The 19,800-nt window shown below is 45.0% G+C and overlaps 1 protein-coding gene and 1 pseudogene across 1 annotated transcript in view; one reads left to right on the top strand and one right to left on the bottom strand.

Moving 5' to 3' along the window:
• LOC147437176 (uncharacterized) overlaps positions 1 to 14,563 on the top strand; it is a 122,482-nt gene extending 107,919 nt beyond the window's left edge. The window contains exons 2-5 of the mRNA XM_086486780.1: positions 290 to 436; positions 2,170 to 2,328; positions 2,399 to 2,519; positions 13,333 to 14,563. Of these exons, the coding sequence (XP_086342906.1) occupies positions 290 to 436; positions 2,170 to 2,328; positions 2,399 to 2,519; positions 13,333 to 13,772 (867 nt within the window). The 3' untranslated portion in view covers positions 13,773 to 14,563. The remainder of the gene's footprint in view (positions 1 to 289; positions 437 to 2,169; positions 2,329 to 2,398; positions 2,520 to 13,332) is intronic.
• Positions 1 to 19,800, bottom strand: part of LOC147437175 (uncharacterized) — a 262,737-nt pseudogene that overhangs the window by 130,867 nt on the left and 112,070 nt on the right.

Raw genomic sequence — 19,800 nt, forward strand, 5'->3', positions numbered from 1 at the left:
AATGAGATAATGGTCATGTGTGAAGTGGATGGTGGACATAGCCATATCTGGTATGTTTAGGAATTTTTGAATAGAATTATTACAAGGAATTCTTGGATTTTGATACTTCGTGCATAAGCATCATGCCATTAATGCATATTGTTTAGTAGGGTGCGAGGTTGTGAAGTTAAGAGTCAATTTCTCTGTTATGAAGCATTTGATATTGCTTGCAGAATTTCATTCAAGGATTCAAGGTTTTAGATACTCATGATAAATTGCAATGTTGTGAAGTCTATGTTGCTTTCTCCAGAATGGAGCACTTGATGCTGCAGCATATGCAGTGATGTCGTACGTAGTACTCCAAGTTCTCTGGAAGGCTGCAACAATCCTGAAAACCGATGAGTTTGACTGGTGGACAGTTCGCGAGAAGGCATTGATGGCACTTTCAAGTTATGAGGCAAGAGATTTTGTCTCAATTCCTTATCTTTAACCAAGTTTTTAAAGTTATTCGCGAGAAGGCATTAATGGCACTTTCAAGTTATGAGGCAAGAGATTTTGTCTCAATTCCTTATCTTTAACCAAGTTTTTAAACTTAATCTTTTCCTTTAAATGATATAGAGAATCTTCTAACCTCATAATATCAAGGCTGGAAAAGACTTCTGCTGTTAAGTGCTGTTAGGTTCCACTACTTCTACATAGGATGATGTGACTTTCGCTGTTTGAACACATTACAGAGGACACCATGAAGCGTATCTAACCGCTTCAAAAAAGAGTATTTAGTGACAGCAATGGTTGTAGAGGCCAGAGTGCTTCTTTTTTTTTTTGGGGGGGTGGGGGGGTGAATTCTAAGCAAATGCTTTAGGTGATTTGTGTAAAGCTTTCCACACGAAAACCAGCAGTGTTATTTCCTGGCAAACAGGTTCTTGCCTAAAGTCAATTACTGGTACAATAGAAATTAAGGGTTGCTGCTGTGTGACTGTGCCTTCTTCAGAAAGGTATGCTTGATCCTTTGTGCTTTTAGTAAGGTTTACAAATCTCTTACTGATGTTGTTGAGCCTTTGAGTGCACTACGGGATGCTCTTGGAAGTTCTTAAAAGACAGTTTTTCACAAAGGGGAAGGTTTGACAGATTCCACTGACAACAGAATGTCTCCGTTATTGGTTTTCAGTCGTAGCTTTTGACATTTCTCAAAATTTCTCACAAGTTTCAAGCTGATGGAATATTTCTCAAAATTTTATTTTCCTCTGAATCAGAAATGCTTTTATCATAATATTTGAAGTATAACTTCCTCATATCCTTCAAAATGGAACTCTTGCAACAGAGGAGATTGTTAAGTTAATTAGATGTTTGCTGTAGCAGATGTGAATTTCGTAAAAATAGTAGTTACTGTTGGATGTCACTTACCATGAGGACACTAGGTCAGGTGGCTGTGCATTGAAGCTAGGTTTCCATTATAGGGCTAGCATGACGATGCAAGAAGTAGCTTAAAGAAGCTTTTTCATTTTTTAAAGGTGATCTCTTAAAAGATTCTCCTAGCCAAACCAGGGTTGAAAATTGCAACCTTGCCCGCCCTTCCCCAGTGTTTTGCCCTGCACCTGCCTGGTAAATCTACTCTAGAATTTGCATATCTATGTGCATTTCATTGTCAGGTACTTGTAGTTGTTGGTATACCTTTGTTACCATGCTCTCATGAGCACTTTTGATCATGTAGAGGTGGAAGGGCAACACATATTTTGCCCTGCATTGTGAAGATCAGAGTGGTTGATAACCTTTCCTAAGGGAAGGGCAACCATTATAGTTTGTCTTCCTTAGGATGGGCACTGGTGCCCTGCAATTTTCAAGCCTGCTGCCAAACCCCTGTGAAGCTTCGCTCTAAAGGAGGTAGCCCCTAGAAATCTTTCCGAGTAACTTATGCACTTGAAAACACTTCCCTTACAGAAGGACAACTTAGGTTTCCTCACAAGAAGTTGCAAATGCATGCAGCAATTTTAATGATCGTCATTTTGTATCGCGTATACCTTCTTACTAGCACTTGTAGTAGATATCTGCAGGAAGGCATGGTGAGAATGCTACCATCTCTCTACACTCGCATAGCTATGTTTTCTACTAATAAATCTTCAGTGTGTGACTGCTTAATGTAAACACTGCAGTAATAAGTCTTTATTTTTTTCAAATGGGTTGTGCATTCAGGTTTATGATTTGAATCGAAGCTTGGGAGAGGGCTTCAGCTTCAAAAATACTATTATTAATTTTGCAGATTTAGGCATAGAGGGCAGGAGAGTGAGAAGCACGTGGACAAGAAACGAAGAAAATTATTTGTTGCCATTCCACAACTGTTTTCTACATCAGGTATGCTAATCTAGGTGTTGAGGCACTGAGATAATACCGAGTAACTATAGACCGTACTTGAAATTACAAGCTATGTGGCAGTCCAGAGGAAAGTGTTTGTTATGCAGTCTCCAGCTGCCTTTTTACTGTTGAAATGCTACAAAGAGGGAATTTTGCCAAATACACAAAGCAGAGGGAAAAGCAGGGTGCAGGTACATTGATAGCTTTTAGAAGGAAATTGCTTTGTTGATTTGTATGCAGAAATCCACGTTATTGTTTTGATTCTCTACGGATACTTAACTCTAACCTTCATTATGTGGATATCTATGATGGTGCTTGCAGGCCTGGGAGGTCAATTTTGAGGAACAGTTTACTGAGATGGCCAATAGCATGAATTTGCAAGGAAACTTGATACTGGCCTTGCTTAATCTTGATCCATGGTATTCCTTTATAAATGAACAGTACAAAGGTCTTGAGGTGGGAGAGAGATATGAGAGAGGAGCCACCGTGGATCCTATCTAAGAATGCCACCTCCCAGATGAAAGAAGAGCTGACAAACGCTTCATGTAAGAATTGCTCACGAGGAGACTCCCCTGCCCTAGAGAGGAGCGTCAAAAGGTAGTCCCAATTACCTCCGTGAGTGTGGACAATCTCTCCCCAAATCTCAGTAATAACATGCTCGTAAGAAGAGGACATACCTCCTAACGCCAACCTGTACCTGTCTCTTCAAATACACCAGCTTGTGATGCTAGCCACAATGCCATAAATCTCTGCAGACAATGCTGCCAGCATTCTCTTCAGCATCCTTTAGAGTGCATAAACATCTGGCCTAATATAAGAAACTGTATGCAGCCTGAGGCCTCTTGCCTCCCAGACCCTTGCAACATCCAGCAGAAAGTGCCCCAAGCGATATATCCCAAGCGACCCTCCATATGCCTCTCCATACAAGACGTGAGAAATCACAAGACCATAGGCAATGCCTCAAGGTCTCCACAATAGGCACAGGATATGTCACACAATCCCTTGGCATCCCCATCGCAGCTAACCATCCCCACTGGCAATCCCTGATGCACAATCATCCACAAAAAGAAGGTGATCCTCCGTGGGCACCAAGATTCCCAGAGTCTGGCCCAGAATACTCTGAAGAAAGGCCTAGAAATGCCTTCAGCTGTCCAGTGAGGGCTCCTCGAGTGTGAGTGTGGCCTCGTGGGCAACAAGGATCTCTGGCTAATCCTCGCACAATACTGGAAGAAAGAAGTGGGAGATTGCTAAGGAAGTGTCAGGGGCCAAATCTATTCACCCTGATCCAACGTAACCTCCACAAGGCGTCGTCTCTTGCAAATGCATAATCTCCATTCAGACAAGGAGGACACACTGGAGATCTCTGGGTCTACATGCCACTGCTTACCCCTAAGAGCAACAACTATGACTCTATGCCAAGGGCAAGCATCAATGTCTAAAACACTAGGAGGGGGCACTCTGAGTAAGCTCCCTCGGAAAGTAAAGATTGCCTCATGCGGTACGAAAGACAAGGCTTCGACTGCTGCTAGATCTTGAGGAGAAACCAATTGATCTGTGCCACCCAGCGCTTTTTTAGAAGACTGGATGAACATGAACATGGGAAGGTAAATCAATCTCATATGCTGCCTGACGAATCCGTCAAAGAATGTGGAAAGGACCACAATATCTACCAAGGGACCAATCCTCATGAACTGTCCCTGCCAGAATCTATGCTTCATGTTCTATCGAATTTGTACAAAAGCATGTAAATCAGTGCCATGCATGCAGTATAATACAACTTCTTTTATTAAAACTTGTGAAGGGAGAAATTGCAGACAGCTGCATATTTTGAACAGTAGGAGAGAGTGACTATCGCACAGCAGATAAATTGGTGTCCAAAACTACTCAATAAAATTGCCATCTGAAACTCATCAAATAATAATAATAATAATGCCCATTCCGTAATGAGAGTAAGTTATATCAGGAACAAATCAAGCTAGTTTTGAAATTTTAAAGTGGTACGTCTGCGACAAAAAGGAAGCATAAATTACATTTATTTCTAGTGAGTCTTAACATATCAATTCTAAAAACGTGCTTGTTTTCTTGTATTATTCATAAAAGCTTTACCCAAATTAATGTAGCTTTGATCAATGTGAATCCTAGAGAGATGGAAGTGAAGCAACCTCTACTAGGGGGGAATAAAACACTAGCTAGCTGTTGTGGACTCTCGTGGTTAGTGAACGACCAATCTCATAGGTCTCTGTAGCATAGTCTCGATCTCCTCTGGTGTGAAGTGTTTGGTCTGTCACTCTCTATATCTGGTGAAGATCCTTTGTATGTGTGAACGCATCCGTCGTTGACGGATCGGTCGTTCGCGATCTCTGAGAGAGCAGAGTTTTTGCACACTTGGGGGTGGTCCTCTTTGTTTACCCACGTCTCTAGTGGGGTTTTGCTCAAGCACTATGCAGTTCTGAGTGGTTCATTCTACATGCTTCACATCAGCCTCCTTGATATCTCCAGTTTGTATATAGTTTTATTTCGATGAGTATTGTCATAGTGCCATTCATTTTGCGCCCTATGGGATCACAATCTATACTATATATTAAGGAGACTGGTTTTCCCGCGCCACGTGTCGCAATTTCCTTTATCCAGCTACAGTGAGGACATTGCGCACGCAGGGGGGAGAGAGAAAGAGAGAGAGGCGGCCGAAGGCCGCCGATCACACTAGTACGTTCTAATATAGCCCTGGTTACTCAGAGAAATGAAATGAAATGTTATATTAACGTCTTCAAAAGGCCAAAATGACCTATGAGACCAATCAATTACAAAATAGTGAATCTAATACCATGTCTGGGTACAAAAGAACTAGAAAAGAACTAGAAGTGGAACAAAATACTACTACTACTACTACAATCTAAAACTACGTGGGTGTAGCAGCTGATACAATAGGTACCCGGTAAACTGGATGTAACAGTGTGTGAAACAAAGATGGAAGAAATGGTGAGGATCCATCCTCATCTGCACTCTGGATGTCGAGAGAGTATGGCTCGAATCTTCTGTTGTAGTCTCCGTCGATGCTGTGTAGCTCCTCTCCTCAGTCGCGGTCGTCTGTATCTCTGTAGCTCCAATGCTCGGTCGATGAGAGTGCCAGTAGTGGTCGAATGAGTGTGGGACGAGCTCTGCAGTGGTGGCTGCTCCTCTGGCTGTCCCATATCTAGTGAAAAGAAATCTGTAATGTGTCTCTGGGACTGCCTCTCTCTAGCTCCCCCCAGTAAAGTGTCTCTATACCTGTGTAACTCAAGTAGATATAGTCCAAGACATCTCTGATCCTCATAACTCATGACCCTAGATAGAGGACCAAAACCCTCTCTGAATAAGCAGTGGAAACGCCCCCGTATCTCATAGAACACTGTGCAATGACATATGTAGTGCAACTCTGTCTCTGGCTCTCTCTGGCATAATCGGCATATCCTGCTGTCTGCTGGTATCCCTCTGAATCTACCAGTCTCAATCTCGAGCTGATGTGAGGATGTGCGTATCTGACCAATGGCACAACGCAAACCATGAGACATATGTGTGTCCATGTAGCTGGGTCGAATCACAAACCCATCTCCTGTGAGGTGGAGAAGATGCTCTCTATAGAAAGCCATCTTCGTGCTCAACTCCTGAGGCGGCTCTATCCATGTCCTCCTGGTGTCGAGCTGGATCAGGTCCTGACGAATGAGTCTAGTGATCTCCACCCGTGTAAGAGACAGCGAGGGTGCCTGAAGAGAATACTGGAAAGGGGGCAACCTGTCCATGGTGAAGCCATGCGTCTGAAACCATGAAGTCATCTGTGCATACCAGCATGAAGTGTCCCCCTGTAGAGCTAACTGTCTGGAAGACTCAAGGGCCAATCTAGCATATCTGTCTCTAGTAGTATCCCATAGGCTGTGCACAAAGGACACTGATCTGGTAAGCGCCTCAATCTCCATGGGGGGGGCAGCTAGCTCTACTCGAATGATCGCGTGAGGTACGGAGGCCTTGGCTCTAATCAATCGGGAGATCATAGATACCAAGGGCCTCTCCATACGTCTCCAACCATCCTGGCCTACAGAAGGTCCCCATACCTGTACCCCATACATCATAGCTGAGGCTACTAAAGTATCAAAGAGCCATAACTTTGTCCGAGGTTCCTGGAACTGAACCTGCGAACACATCCTCTCCAAGCCTCCCAAGGCCGCATAAGCTCTGGTCAGTCTAGTCTTTGCTGCTCTCCCCAAAGAAAACCTCGGCCCAGTGAAGACTATCCCAAGGTAAGTGTATGCATCTGTATACTCCACAATCTCTTGACCATACGTGAAGGTCGGTGCCGATCTCCTGATCCACTGCGGTGTGGTGTTAAACACCATGACCTTGGTTTTACCAAGGTTTACAGACAATCCACTATCCTCTGCAAAACTGTGTAATGCATCCAACTGTCGCTGCATACCCTCTGGTGAGTCAGAGATCAAGACAATATCATCAGCATATAACAACAATGGGATCCACGTCCCTGCCAGCTGGGCACCTCTATCACCCTCTCTGTCAATGTAATCAGACACCTCATCAACATACATACCAAATAGAGTAGGAGACAATGGGCAACCCCGTTTCACCCCGATAGTGGAGTGAACTAAGTCAGATATCCCCTCTGGGGTGCGTACATGTCCCATCACTGATCTGTATAAAGCCATAATCCCCCAAATCAACACTGTGGGCACCCCCATCTCCTGCAGTCTGCGCATCAGTCGAGCTCTCGGTACCATGTCAAATGCTTTGCGGAAATCCACAAAGCTACAATAAATCCGTCTCCCATGTGACCTGCCCTCCTCAATGATAGCTCTGAGTGTCAGAATATGGTCAAGAGAGAGAGAGAGAAACAGTTGTATTAACGTCCTGTAGAGGCCAAAATTGACCTATAGGACAAATCAGATATATCCATACATTCCACTTCGGGTATCAAGAGCATGACTGCTAACAAAATGAAAATAGAACATAAAACAAAGCCCGTCATCTATGTGAGGGGGATACAAAGTGGCTCAAAATTAAACCCAAGTACACATGGGTTTTCAGGTTTTGTTGACTTTAGGTGTTCGGAAGTCTTCAATGATAGCTTTGCCTCGGCGGTATACCGCCCATTTCCCTTGCTTCCTAGCTTCATGAACTTTAGCTAACTCTTGCTTCCTAATCTTTAGCTGTGTTGGTGTGAGCTCGTCTGCCATCCAAATCTTTGTTCCTTGTAGTGAGTGAGTTTGCTTCAATACTTTAATCTTCTCTTGCATGGTTGAATATCTTAGGATTATATGTTTCCCTTTAATGGAAACAACAACACCACCAATGCGGGTGCGGCCATCTCTGCTCTAATGATCTCATGGGGAGATGAGGCCTTACCGCTGATCAACCTGGAGATCATGGAGATAAGTGGCCTCTCCATGCCTCACCATCCATCTGTGTGTCTGTGCTGACGGCTCATATGATCCACTGAGGGTCCCCATATCTGTACTTATAAAGCATGGCTGAGGCAACCAAAGTATCAAAGAGTCATAGCTTGGTGCGAGGCTCTTGGAACTGAACCTCTGAGCACATCCTCTCAAGCCCCCCCAAACCTGCATATGCCCTGGTCAATCTAGTCTCTGCTGCCTCATAGAGAAAGTCGGACCACTAAAGACCACCCCAAGATAAGTGTACATGTGTGTATACTCTACCCTCTCCTGTCCTTAAGTGAAAATGGGTGTCGATCGCCTGACCCACTGCGCTGTGGTATTAAATACCATAACCTTGGTCTTCCCAAGGTTAGCAGACATACCAGTATCGTGCGCAAAAGTGTGTAAAGCATCAAGATGGCATTGTATCCCCTCAGGTGAGTTTGAGATGAGCACAATATCATCTGCATATACTAGTAAGGGTATCCATGTCCATGATAGTTGTTCACCTCTGTCACCCTCCCTCTCAATATAGTCTGAAACCTCATCCATATACATACCAAAAAGCGTGGGAGATAGTGGGCAGCCCTGTTTCACCCCAATGGTGGAGTGAATGGTGTTTGACATCCTTGAGGTGTACGTTGTCCTGTATAATGCCATGATGCCCCAAATGAGCTCTATAAGCACTCCCAATCTCTGCAAAAGTCTACCTCTCGGCAGTGTATCAAAAGCTTTGCGAAAATCCACAAAGCTGCAATAGATCCTCCTCCCATGGAATCTACCCTCCTCAATAATAGCTCGAAGTGTGAGAACTAGAATGTGGTCAAGGGTAGAGAAACCTCTCATGAAACCAGCCTCGGTTGACGCACGTATGCCCTACCTCTCAGCCCATTTGCTAAGCTCATGGTCAATGATGGATGCATATAATCTGGCTAATGTATGTCCAATCATGATAGTGTGATAGTTCCCCGTCAGCATAGGGTCTCCATATTTGAAGATAGGTACAATAGTCGACATGCTCCAAGTATGAGGGAAACCCTCACACACAGCTCTATTGAACATCCATGCAAAAAACTCAGCCAGCATATCTCTCGCATGTATAAAATGCTCGGCCACCAAGCCATCATGATCACATGCTCTCCCAACCTTCATCCTGTCAACAGCTTTCCTTACCATCTCCTCAGTAAAGAAAGTACAAGTATGTGGGCATGGCTCTGGTGGGTGTGGCAATGAAGTCTGGTTAGGGATTGTATAAAGTGAGGTAGCATACTCACCCCATGTATCTGTAGATGTAATGACTGGTACTGAGGAGTGCTCACGGAACAATCTTCAAGCCTCACCTGAATCCATACTCAAGAATAGCTTGTATAAATCACTCTCCAGTTGGGCTAAATAGGCTCGCTTCTTTTACGCACAAGGCGCCGAAAGATGATACATGATTGTCTATGAGTGATAGGGCCTATGAGCACCTCCCTTTGCAAAGTATCTCTCATCTCCATGCACTCCTCATCATACCAGCTGAAGGCCTGTGCCGCTGCCAAACGTAGTCTCTCTGTGTGAGAATCTGTGTGAGCTCATGAAGAGGACGCTCTGGCTGCTTGCCGCAGAGGCGTGTATAAATCTCATCTGTGTATACAGAATCTATCTCCCTCTGCGTCGGTGCATCTATATTGTAGAAAAAGGCCAGTGGCTCATAACTGCATGATCCAGTGCAACCCCTGGGGAAAGCAAGTAAATCCACTCGACCAAGGGAAACTCTGCATACCATTCAATATAGCCAAGCCATGCACACTACCCATCTCAATAAGAAATCTGCTATACTCTCTATGCTATCCATCTTGTGAGACTCTGGCCAGTCCCATGTCAGTAGTATCAAGCTCCCTAAGCATCTCCTCATAAGTGTCGTAGAAAACTGACTCTTGATGCGCTGTCCTAGCATTAAAGTCTCCCAGAATCATAACCTCACCATCTTTGGAGAACTCCCAAATATCCTCATCTAGAATGGTAAACGGTGATTGTCCATTGGGCACTATAGCACGAAGTCCCTCTCTTCTGTGAGAGAGAGAGAGAGAGAGAGAGAGAGGGAGGAGCGCTAATAGCCGACTGGTCTTCCTGTTTCGTTTTTGCACCCTGCCCTAAAGTCGAACTACCTTCCCTGCCTCCCGTCACCCCTGCTCACCTGCACACGGCCTCTCCTCCTGTCACCCCTTCCCCTCTGTGCGCAGCATTTCCTCCCGTAACCCCTTCTCAGCCTGCTCCCCTCCCCGGCCCTTCTTCTCTGTTGTGCACTGCATTTCGCCCCCCCTCGCGTCCCCTCGTCTGCTCAGCAGCGCCTCAGCATTTGCACGTTGTCCTGCTGGGCTTAAGCGTGGCCCATTTCCCTCATCTACCCCTTCTTACGAGCTCTCCCTTTTCAGTTGCACCTTCCCGTCTTTGTTGTGCAGGTTAGGGTTCGTTGTGCAGGTTCTTGGTGCAGGTTGCACAGCAAAGCAGGCTCAAATTCATTGTCATATGATGGATGGGGTGGTCAGATGGTATTAAATGCAGTGTATGATCAAGTGATTGCAGAGGTATATCATCTTCTTTCCTCTCAGTTTGACAATGCTATATAGGCAGGCTTGTGTGGTCCAATAGTCAGTCTTTGTGGTCCCTCTCTATGGTATTCTACATGGAGTCAGACAGGCGCCCTGCCACTTCGTTGGGAATTGGGACATTTTGAGAGCGGCTACAACCTTACATGTCAGTTGTGTAGAGCTCTGTGACTGGTTGATGGACAGTGATTTGGAATTTGAGATTCCAACACAATGTTCTTACTGAGATTGTTTACAGGAGGCTCCAATGACAACAATACTTAGGGTAAAGGGGCCAACTTAAGGCCGCCTAAGCGGCATGGAAGATTGCGAAAAATTTGCTGCACCAAACGAATCATGCAATGGCACAGTAGAAGGCCCGTGCTCATCGCTGCGACCAACAAAAAGCTCAATGTGAACAGCTCATCATCGACGTCGCACAACAGCAAAACATTTTCTATGTGTAACGAAAATGGCCGTGCAAAGCAAGCCGCTGCAGGGTGAGAAGCGAGCCAATGGGCCAGCAAGGCTCGATCTGGCGATCCTACGGAGGAGGTTTGACCTCACTCAGGCTTACCACAACAACACTGGCTGCTTGATGGCTCATGACTGGTTTGTTTTGGTCTTGCTCATTGGGGTAATCGTGCCCCTCTTTCAGGGGGCGGCTTTTTAATGGCCCCTTTACCCTATACCCTCGGTGTATTGTTGTCAGTTATACCCTCGGTGTATTGTTGTCAGTTCTATACATTTTACTTGTTCCTTATTGTATCATTTTCTTTTGCTCCTGTGCGCAGGAGGCTTTTCCTCTTGTATATTTTGAAAGGGGTTTTTCGTCCCCAGTTATCTGATGTATTATTCGACCATTTGGTCTATCAAAGTAATGAAAAGGGTACAAGCCTAGTTAGCTTCGTCGACAAAGAGAGAGTGAGTGAGAGAGTGAGAGAGAGAGGGCCTCAGGGGGGGAAGGCTCCACGTGCGAGGCCCTAGGCAACAGTGCCTTTATGGCTCTAGCTAATGGCCCCCCACCGAGAGAGAGTGACTCCATCCTTCCGCCAACAGGTACGCCAGCCGCCCCTCTCTTTCCTGGATGTGTGGTGTGGTGTGTGTGTGTGTATGGTATGGGTATGCGTGTGGTGTGTTTATATGCATGTTTATATGTTTCTATTTTTTCTGTGTTTTCGGGGATTAGGGTTTTTTGGCTATGTGTGTGTGTGTGTTTTTATGTTATGCTTGTATGTTTGGCGGTGTGCTGGTTTACCCCTTGGTTGTTGGATGGGGCGGCAACTCTCTCTCCCTGCAGATTGGAGCCCATCTCTTCCTTCTCCACGCATATACTTTTGTGAGATGGCCTTCGGTGCTCTGGCGGTGGCTGCTACTCTTGTCGTTCTCCAGGCAGTTGCTTATGCAAGTTGTACCCGCTCCTCCAACTCTTTTGGTGGTCTTGGTGGCCGTCTTTCCTTTGGCTTTTCTTCATCAACTTGTTCTTCTAGTTGCAGTATGATTGGCAGGGCCAATGAGCTATCAAAGCCTGAAGCGATGGGCCGCGGGAAGAGTTCCCTGCAGATTGGAGCCCATCTCATCCTTCTCCGTGCATATACTGTTGCGAGATGGCCTTCGTGCTTTGGCGGTGGCTACTACTCTTGTCGTGCTCCAAGAAGTTGCTTATGCAAGTTGTACCCGCTCCTCCAGCTCTTTTGGTGGTCTTGGTGGCTGTCTTTCCTTTGGCTGTTCTTCATCAACTTGTTCTTATGGTTGCAGTATGATTGGCAGGGCCAATGAGCTATCAAAGCCTGAAGCGATGGGCCGTGGGAAGAGTTTAAAGTGCTCCTTTGCGACATCGCTGGATATCCCTTCGGGAATGGTGTTTGGTAGGTCTATGCCGCCTGTAGTTAGCAGCTTCACACAATGGGCCCATTGGGGCTTTGGTTGTCATTTTGCATTTTGTTTATTTTTTATGAGGCGGGCACTTTTCCCCTCAGTTTGTGCCTATTGTTGTATCAGGAGGGTTTTTCCCTCGTTATGGAGTCTGTATACCTTCTAATTTCAGCCTTTTGCCTTTGAGTAATATGAAGGGTAAAAGCCCAGTGGTTACTCCAAGAGAGAAAGAGAGAGAGAGAGAGAGAGAGAGAGAGGGGGGGGGGGGGGGGGGCGTGTCAGGGCAGCGCAGGGCTCTACCCTGCGTCTGCTCATGCGAACCTCCCTGTCTTCATCTCTGCCCGCGCCTCCTTTTGGTCGTAGCCCCCTGCCCGTCCCCGCTCTGTTTCCATGTCTGTGCGTGATGTTGGTTGGCTGTGTGTGTGTTTGCGTGGGCATGCGTGTGTTTGTGCGCACGCACTACATGGTATGTGTGTGTAGGTGTCTAATTTGCATGTTTTAGTTTAGGGTTGTATTTGGGGCTGTTAGGGTTTGATTGTTTGTGTGTGTTTTTCCTTTTTGCTTGCTTTCTTGGCGTTGTGGCAGCTCGTGGGGGCTTGTGCATAAAGTTGCTGGGTGGGAGGGTGGGTGTGTGAGTGTGGTGTGTGTGTGTCCTCCTCCCGGCTATTCTTCTGTGATGGTGACTGGAGGAGGAGTGAGCCTTTCTTAATGGATCTACAGTGTGGCTTCAAGTTTTATCTTCCTCCTCCCCCTGCAGATTGGAGGCCTTTTGTCCTTCCCGAGGTGAACGCTTTTGCAAGTGGTACCTGCACCTCCAGTTGCTTCTTGGTCTTCGGATGATTTCCTTTTGGATGCTTCTTCATCATTTTGTGCTTCCGGTTGTGGCGTGATTGGCTAGGCCAATGTGTTCAAGCAAAGCCTGAATCGGTGGGCCGTGGAAAGAATTTCAAGTGCTCCATTGTGACATTGCTAGGTGCCCCTACGGGAATGGTGTTCCGCAGATCCATTTGATGTAATACTTTGTATCAACCTTTTTGGCTTTTGATAATATAAATGGTACCAAGCCAAGTTGCCTTCGGGGGAGAGAGAGAGAGAGAGAGAGAGAGAGATCTTTACTCAGCATCTGGTTGTCACAGGTAGGCCTAACCAATGTTTGAGATGTCACACATTAGGACATCTTGTGAAAGATTGTCCTAAAGCTCGGAATTGGGAAGGTCAACCTAGGGGCAATCGGACACAGCCACCCCGTACCTGGCATAGGGAGACCATGTCCTATGCTACAACAGTGTCGGCTCACAGTCAGCGACAGCATGCAGGGGGTTTGGCTCACAGTTCGGCCAAACCCCAGCATCAGAAGATGGCAGAGAAGCCACTGGCAGTAGTAAGGGAGGTCTACCGCCGCAGAGACAGAGCAGGAGTGGAGGAGCAGCCTCCAGGTATACCTCCTGAGATGACAGCACAGGATGAGAGTAGAGAGCCAGATCTGGGAGCGGAGCAGCCCTCAGAGAGACTACAGGAGGAGGAGGCTCCCCATGCTGACACAGTGAAGATTCAGCAGAGGCACCTTCTTCAGTGATCCCTTCAGTGGTACAGTTTTCAGTTGCTACAAGACCAGTGGAGGTTGGAGAAACACCTATGGTTATACCCCCTGGGTTTACCAGAGCTGTTTCTCCTCTTCCGAGTCCGACATGCCTTTGTCTCAGTGGTTACCTAGTCACTTCTCTCTAGGCCCTTGGAGGAGCCCTAACGGCAGATTGAGAGATGGTCCCCTTCAGATTCAGTTGATGTTCTTACAGTTCTCTTCCAGGGGGGGTGCTATTTTACAGGGCTTGGCCTCTTCTCCCATGTTCAGAGTTATGTTTGAGACGAGGCATGACAGAGAGTGGGATTTAGTGACAGTCTATGACAAGCAGGTTCTTTGAGCAGAGAACTACATTGGCATTCTGGCCAACATCCTACTTTCTCGTCAGTTCGAGAGTTCCATTGGTCAGTTGTTTTGGTCAGAGTCGGGTTCCTTCTGGTGTATTCCTATGGTCTTCGTGTTGGAGGACTCTACAGTTCTCCCTTCTTCCTTTCAGAGATGGGATGCCAGGGCCACTTCTACCTTCCTCGGCATCAGATCCAGATTGATTACAGAGTGGTTCAGGGACATCCTGGAGGGCCAGCATCATGGTTTTAGAGCTCCTTGGGAGATTTGATTGGTGGTTCAGTCAGGTGTGTAGTGGATTCTGAGCGCTGAGAGGTTGTGGGCGCTCCTGGGGTTGCATCGCTGGGAGAGACCTAGCAGATCTGTGCAGTCAGCAGGGTTCACAGCTATTTCTCCTAGTTCCCTTCTCCCATGGATTTCTTGTATTTTCAGCCTTATGGCTTCAGGTAATATAAAGGGTACAAGCCCAATGGTTACTCCAAAAGAGAGAGAGAGAGAGAGAGAGAGAGAGAGAGAGAGAGAGAGAGAGAGAGATAGATAGATAGATTTTATTATCGTCCTCGGAGGTCAAATATGACCTATGGGACCAAAGTTACAAGTGATGTAGTATGTGTATGACTGATGAGTGACTCGATGCTCCAAAATTGTAGTGATGAGAGTCGCAATGGAGAGCCCACACTTTGGCTGGGAGAGGAAAGTGTGTAGGTCTAAGTTATGGCTGAAAATGTGAGAGAAGCAAGTTCGGATGTGATCAAAAGCTGAGCACTCTAGTAGTGTGTGGTACTCAGACTCTCGAACTTGCAGTGAGCATAATGTGCACAATCGATTTGACTCTTCTCCATTGCCCCAACGCCCTATCTCGCATCGAAGGAAATGGGAGCTAAGCCGAATTGCTGCGATAGTGCGTATCGCGGACAAGGGAATAGGCTCAAGCATGTAAGTGTGAGTACGGTTTCCTCTCTCAGCGAAGAACATGGTTTTGTAGTTGGGGGCAATATAGGCGGTGTAATGTATGAAGCGTGACCCACCGGATTTCTCCCAAGCCGTAATACATTGGCGTTGTAGAAAAGCTTCATTCACTTGAGAGTCAATTGAAGCATCATGTAGCAAGTGTAATGCATCCCATCTCCCAAACCACTTCTTTATGTCTTGCATCCATCCCGTGCTCAAGATCTTGCTTTTATGCGTCTTTTGAACTTTTTTGCTTGCTTCCCATGCAATTGTAGGAAGTCGATGTGAGGGGTTTTGACGCATCTTTATCATGTACTCCACAACCCTTTCCATGCCCATAACCTCAATTGGAAGAGATCCCGACTCAAGAAGTAGGAGCATATATGGTGTTTGTGTCTTAACTTGGAGAAAGTTTGTAAGAAAACGCTTTTGGACATTCTCAAACTCTTTCCAAGTAGACTTTGAGATGCTCCCGCCCCACACTTCAACTACATAAAGAAGAACCGGTGTCACCAATGCATCAAAAAGATACTTCTTGAGAACCCAACACTTGATGTTTCCCGCATTACACATGTTCTCAAATGCATAATATGCTCTCTTTCCCACTTCCAAACGACGCATAGCACATTCATGCCACTTGTGATTGGATGGAACCTCAAGGCCAAGGTACTAAAAGCTCTCAACAACTTCAAGTGTCTCATTGTTGTACACAATGCATGGCTTCTCCTTATGGTTGGTTTTCACAAGCATAACCTTTGTTTTGGATTCATTTACAATCAGCCCACTATGCAAGCAAAAGTTCTCAAGGACAACCATAAGCTTTTGTGTATCTTCTAAAGTGTGTGATAGAAGCACTACATCATCCGCATACAACAAAAGCATGATTACCGCATTGCAAATAGTGACCTCTTCAATGCCTTCTTCTTGCATAAAGTCAAGTACCATTTGTTCCAATTGATCGATGCATAGACCAAAGAGAGTTGGTGACAATGGACATCCTTGTTTAACCCCAATAGTGCTTACAAAAATTTCTGAAATTTCTCTTTCCATGCGCAATTGACAAATCACCTTCTCATAGATTCGAGAAACCGCAAGCATAAACTCACTTGGCACTTGGAGTTCTTCCATCCTTCTCCACAAATTGTTACGTGGAATCATATCAAAGGCTTTCTTAAAGTCTACAAAACAACAATACAATCGCTTGCCTTTCAACTGACTTTCCTCCATGAGAACACGAAGAGTGACAAGATGATCAATGGTGCTATGGCATCGACGAAAACCTGCTTGTCCCTTGGCACGCTTGTCATTCTCTTCAGCCCAATCACTCAATTTCATCTCCATTATGCACCCAAACAACTTTGCCATAAGAGACCCAATCATTATAGTCCGGTAGTTGCTTACATTCTTTACATCCCCTCCTTTATGCAAAGGCTTAACCCAATTAGTACTCCAATCATAAGGCATACCATGTTGAAGTGCAAGGTTGAACATATCACACATCCACTCATGGGTAAAATCTCCCGTCCATTTGATCATCTCCGGCTTGATACCTTGAAGATCTCCCGCTTTGCGAGTGGCCAACTTTTCAAGCCCACCGCATACATCCTCAATAGTAAAAAAAGATGGCATACATGGGAGTGAACCATAAAATGGCATTTTTTCAGTATTTTCTTGTTCATATAATTGCCTACAATGTATGTACATATCCACTAGACTCAAGTTACCAAAATTCTCAACCTGCTTGCTTCTCAAGTTTCTCCAAAATCTTCCACATGCATATGCCTTTTCTTGGACTTGAAACTCTTGTTGCTTTACTTCCCATCTTCTTCTCTTCTTTTGAATCAATGCCTTGTATGTATGCAAATGACTTTGATAGTTGTCTTTGTCCATAGTTGCATCAAGCTTTATCAAGGACTTTCGAGCATCTTGACATTCTTTATCAAACCACCTTTTGCGTGACCTATCTTTGTTGATACCATGGAGATGCTTTATGGCAAAGCATTCTTCCGCACAAGAAAAAATAGCTTTCTTGAAAGCTTCCCATTTAGTTTCCAATGGTGCATCACATTGAAGCTTTGTCATCCATAATTTTTGCTCAACCATTTCAATGTACATTGGTGCCCGTTTGAAATCCATACATAGTGATAACTTCTCTTTCCTTTGGCTGAGATTATCATGCTTAGTTGCTTCTCCACATGAAAGGTCAATACATAAGGTGCGATGGTCGGATTCCGGGGTCCATTGACCAAACATAAAACTCTTTATGCGATACATGATGGCTTCAGAGAGTAGCATATAGTCAATCACACTATCCCCATTATGTCTTCTACATGTAAATCCATTGGTTCCACTCCACAAAGATACACCATTGGCAATGAGCATACCCGTGCTATTACACATGTGTAAAAGTAACTTTCCATAGTGATCCGGCTCTTTCTAATCCATTGAAGTACGATCATACAAGTGAACTTCCTCCAACTCCCTTGAAATGTATGGCATATCAAATTGTTGAGTATCATGTTGCAATGTTTTTGTGCGAGCATTCATATCCCCAAATACAATAACATCACCTTCACCTTTGAAATAAGCAATGTCCTCTTCCAAATCAGAAAATGGTTGATCTCTATTCATGCAAGCATAAAAGGGAGAATCATGATGAGGAATGTAGCAATCGGCTACAAAAATGGGTGCTCTTTTTGGTGTCATAATTTTCAGCCATACATAACGTTTGTACTTGTCATCTTTCACAATTGATACAAAATCTTCCAATCCTTTCTTAACCATACATGCTAACCCTCCTTGTCCTCTTCGTTGCTTGAGATTCTTTGACCACATCAATGAATGTAGATTGTAATCCTCCAAGTCGTTAATCCTTTGTGTATCATGCTCCCAAGTTTCAACAAGAAGTACAACATCGGCTTTGCTTGTTAGTTCATCAATGCCAACCCCCGCATTCCATGGGTATCCATTACAATTCCAAAAGCATATTTTCAATTGTAACTCGGTCTCATAGGTCACGCATCCCTATTTGCTTGAAAGACTTGCCTCCTCCTTGGGCACATTTTCTTCATGAGAGATCTCCTTGTTTTTATTATTCTTTTCCTCATATGCCTTGCGACGCATATTTTGTTGCTTAATAGTGCGATCTTCACATACAAAACATTTTGTATCCCTCAAATAGATCCAACTATTATCAAGGATAATCTTTCGCTTGGTCTCATCCGGCATGGTGCATACAATTGGCCGTTCTCCCGAGCGAGGAGCTCCTTGCTTCCCCACTCTATGTGCTCCATAGACCATAACTCCGGACATGCCAAAGTGGGTTTTGAAGAAATCTTCAATAACAATGGCAAGAGAAGGAGGTGTCTCTAACTTCTCTTCGGGAATTCCACGAATAACAATGTTCTTGGAACATCGCTCCCGTTCCTTCAACTCCTCCACATCCACATTCTCAGCATTCTTTGTTTGAACCATAGTTTGCATGAGTGAGGAATTAGAAACCACATTGCTACCACATACATCAGCCCAAGACTTGTTTGTGCATACATTTTTCATGTCGCATACATCCCGGCTCATGGTGTCAAATTTCTCCTCTTTCAATACATGGTCATGCTCTACTTTGCTCATCCGCTCCTTCAAAGCATTCAAGTCCACAAGAGAGCGTTTACATTCCTTGACTTCCTCTTCAAGTTGCATCAAACGTGTTGTTTGCATCTCAAGTGTCCTCTTGAGATTCTCATTCTCAACCACAAGTACCCTTAGTGTGCCATTCTCCATTGCAAGTGCTCGTAAGTCTTCGCCTTGTTTGTTTACGGTCTCTTGCAATGATACCAAGTACGCCATGATCATGGTTTCCGATGTCGTTGGTTGGGTGGTTGTGTTGCTATCTCCACACTTAAGAGATTTTGGATCATTTTCCACAATGGTTGTGGACCTTGTTGAAGAAGAAGAACCCTTGCGAGTGTCGGAAGACATTGTATGTAAAATAGGAGATGAGAATCAATTTTGTTGAACCTGTTCACTTCGGAAATGTTGCTACAGAAACGCCTTCCATAACTCTGAAAATTTCTGTCTTTACATCAATGCGTAGAGGACTTCGTAGAGAGAAAATGAAATGAAATGAAATGTTATATTAACGTCTTCAAAAGGCCAAAATGACCTATGAGACCAATCAGTTACAAAATAGTGAATCTAATATCATGTCTGGGTACAAAAGAACTAGAAAAGAACTAGAAGTGGAACAAAATACTACTACTACTACTACAATCTAAAACTACGTGGGTGTAGCAGCTGATACAATAGGTACCCGGTAAACTGGATGTAACAGTGTGTGAAACAAAGATGGAAGAAATGGTGAGGATCCATCCTCATCTGCACTCTGGATGTCGAGAGAGTACGGCTCGAATCTTCTGTTGTAGTCTCCGTCGATGCTGTGTAGCTCCTCTCCTCAGTCGCGGTCGTCTGCATCTCTGTAGCTCCAATGCTCGGTCGATGAGAGTGCCAGTAGTGGTCGAATGAGTGTGGGACGAGCTCTGCAGTGGTGGCTGCTCCTCTGGCTGTCCCATATCTAGTGAAAAGAAATCTGTAATGTGTCTCTGGGACTGCCTCTCTCTAGCTCTCCCTAGTAAAGTGTCTCTATACCTGTGTAACTCAAGTAGATATAGTCCAAGACATCTCTGATCCTCATAACTCATGACCCTAGATAGAGGACCAAAACCCTCTCTGA

Source organism: Adiantum capillus-veneris, chromosome 17, assembly GCF_014529385.1.
Source record: "Adiantum capillus-veneris isolate H3 chromosome 17, ASM1452938v2, whole genome shotgun sequence".
NCBI lineage: Eukaryota > Viridiplantae > Streptophyta > Polypodiopsida > Polypodiales > Pteridaceae > Adiantum > Adiantum capillus-veneris.